This window comes from Nanorana parkeri, unplaced genomic scaffold (genome assembly GCF_000935625.1).
Source record: "Nanorana parkeri isolate BGI_ZX_2015 unplaced genomic scaffold, ASM93562v1 scaffold3117, whole genome shotgun sequence".
NCBI classification, from domain to species: domain Eukaryota; kingdom Metazoa; phylum Chordata; class Amphibia; order Anura; family Dicroglossidae; genus Nanorana; species Nanorana parkeri.
In genome coordinates, this window is record NW_017309385.1 from 17,597 (window position 1) to 18,823 (window position 1,227).

The following is a 1,227-nucleotide window of genomic DNA, read 5'->3' on the forward strand; positions in this document are numbered from 1 at the left end:
TTTCACTGGAGTTATCCACAATAAATATACTCACTGTTCTGTTGTCATCTACTGCTCCACAGCCACATGCCAGGTCCCATGCTGCTATTTACTTATGTCATCAGGAGCTGGTTGTCCCTTCCTGGTACTTGAAGCCAACACCCTGATGATGCGTGCAGGTCATCCTCAGTCCAGTCGCAGGTCCACCTTCTACCAGCGCAGGTTCACCCTCCTACAGCCGCCAGCAAGTTGTGTGACGAAATCGCTGCTCTCCACAACCCCTGCTAGCCGGCTGGCTGCCGGAGAAAGATCCGTCCCTCACGGCTCCCTCTCTCCCTGATGTCACTTCCTCCTACAGCCACGGAGGAGAGACACAGGAGAGGGAGAGTCGAGGGACGGGAAACAGCGCCACCCGGTGTCCGCCGCAAGTCATGCTAGTATGCGGCATTGTACCGTTTGAATGATGTGCCCGGGCGGGAGGTGGGCACAGACTCGGGCACATGATTGCAAACCCGTACTGCCCGGGTGAAACCCGGACGGGTGGCAACCCTACCCAGCACCAGTCAGGGTCTCTCTCTTTTCAGGAAGGTACCAAGTGCACAGGGGGGGCCATGACCTTCAAAACTACATTACAAATTATACATTAAACTGAAATAAAACAATCCAGCTTGGAGCCCAGACCTCCTAGGCTGCCTGGGCCCCTGACACAAGTAACGGCCATACCCCCCCTGATGGCGGTCTTGGCCGGGGACTCGGATCGCGACCCCCTTGTTCACTTGCGGGACCCCATATGGGGTCGCGACCCACACTTTAAGAAGCACTGGTCTAGAGCAGCAATTTAATAATAGAAAAATAGCCCAAAATGGCCAGAGTTGAGGCCCCTAGAAATAAGAGGGTCAAGGGAGCCCTCCAACAGGACTGTAATACAGCGTGTCCCTTGTGCATAGGGGACGTATGAGAAGTCTTTAGCAGCATTTAGTCCCAGAGGCCTTTAGCACGGGATTTTGGGTGTGGACCTTCGGGGGAGGACAACGGACGTCATCCTGTCCCATGTTACTGAAGATACAAACGTTGTCTCCACTGAAGTACAAAACGCAATGATGACGAATGAAACAAGAAAACCCTTCGAGGAGCACTCGACCAGAACTGGATCAGTACCAGAACCGCTCCACAAAGAGAACCTGTCTGGGAGCATATCCATCATCAGTAATATGATTGTAACTGGTAACTTCAAACATAAACCTTTCC

General features: G+C 52.9%; 1 protein-coding gene across 1 annotated transcript in view; it reads left to right on the forward strand.

Moving 5' to 3' along the window:
- Positions 1-319, forward strand: part of LOC108802787 (olfactory receptor 1L6-like) — a 6,135-nt gene extending 5,816 nt beyond the window's left edge. The window contains exon 4 of the mRNA XM_018574646.1: positions 105-319. Coding sequence (XP_018430148.1) covers positions 105-319 — 215 coding nt within the window. The remainder of the gene's footprint in view (positions 1-104) is intronic.
- The last annotated feature ends 908 nt before the right edge of the window (positions 320-1,227 follow it).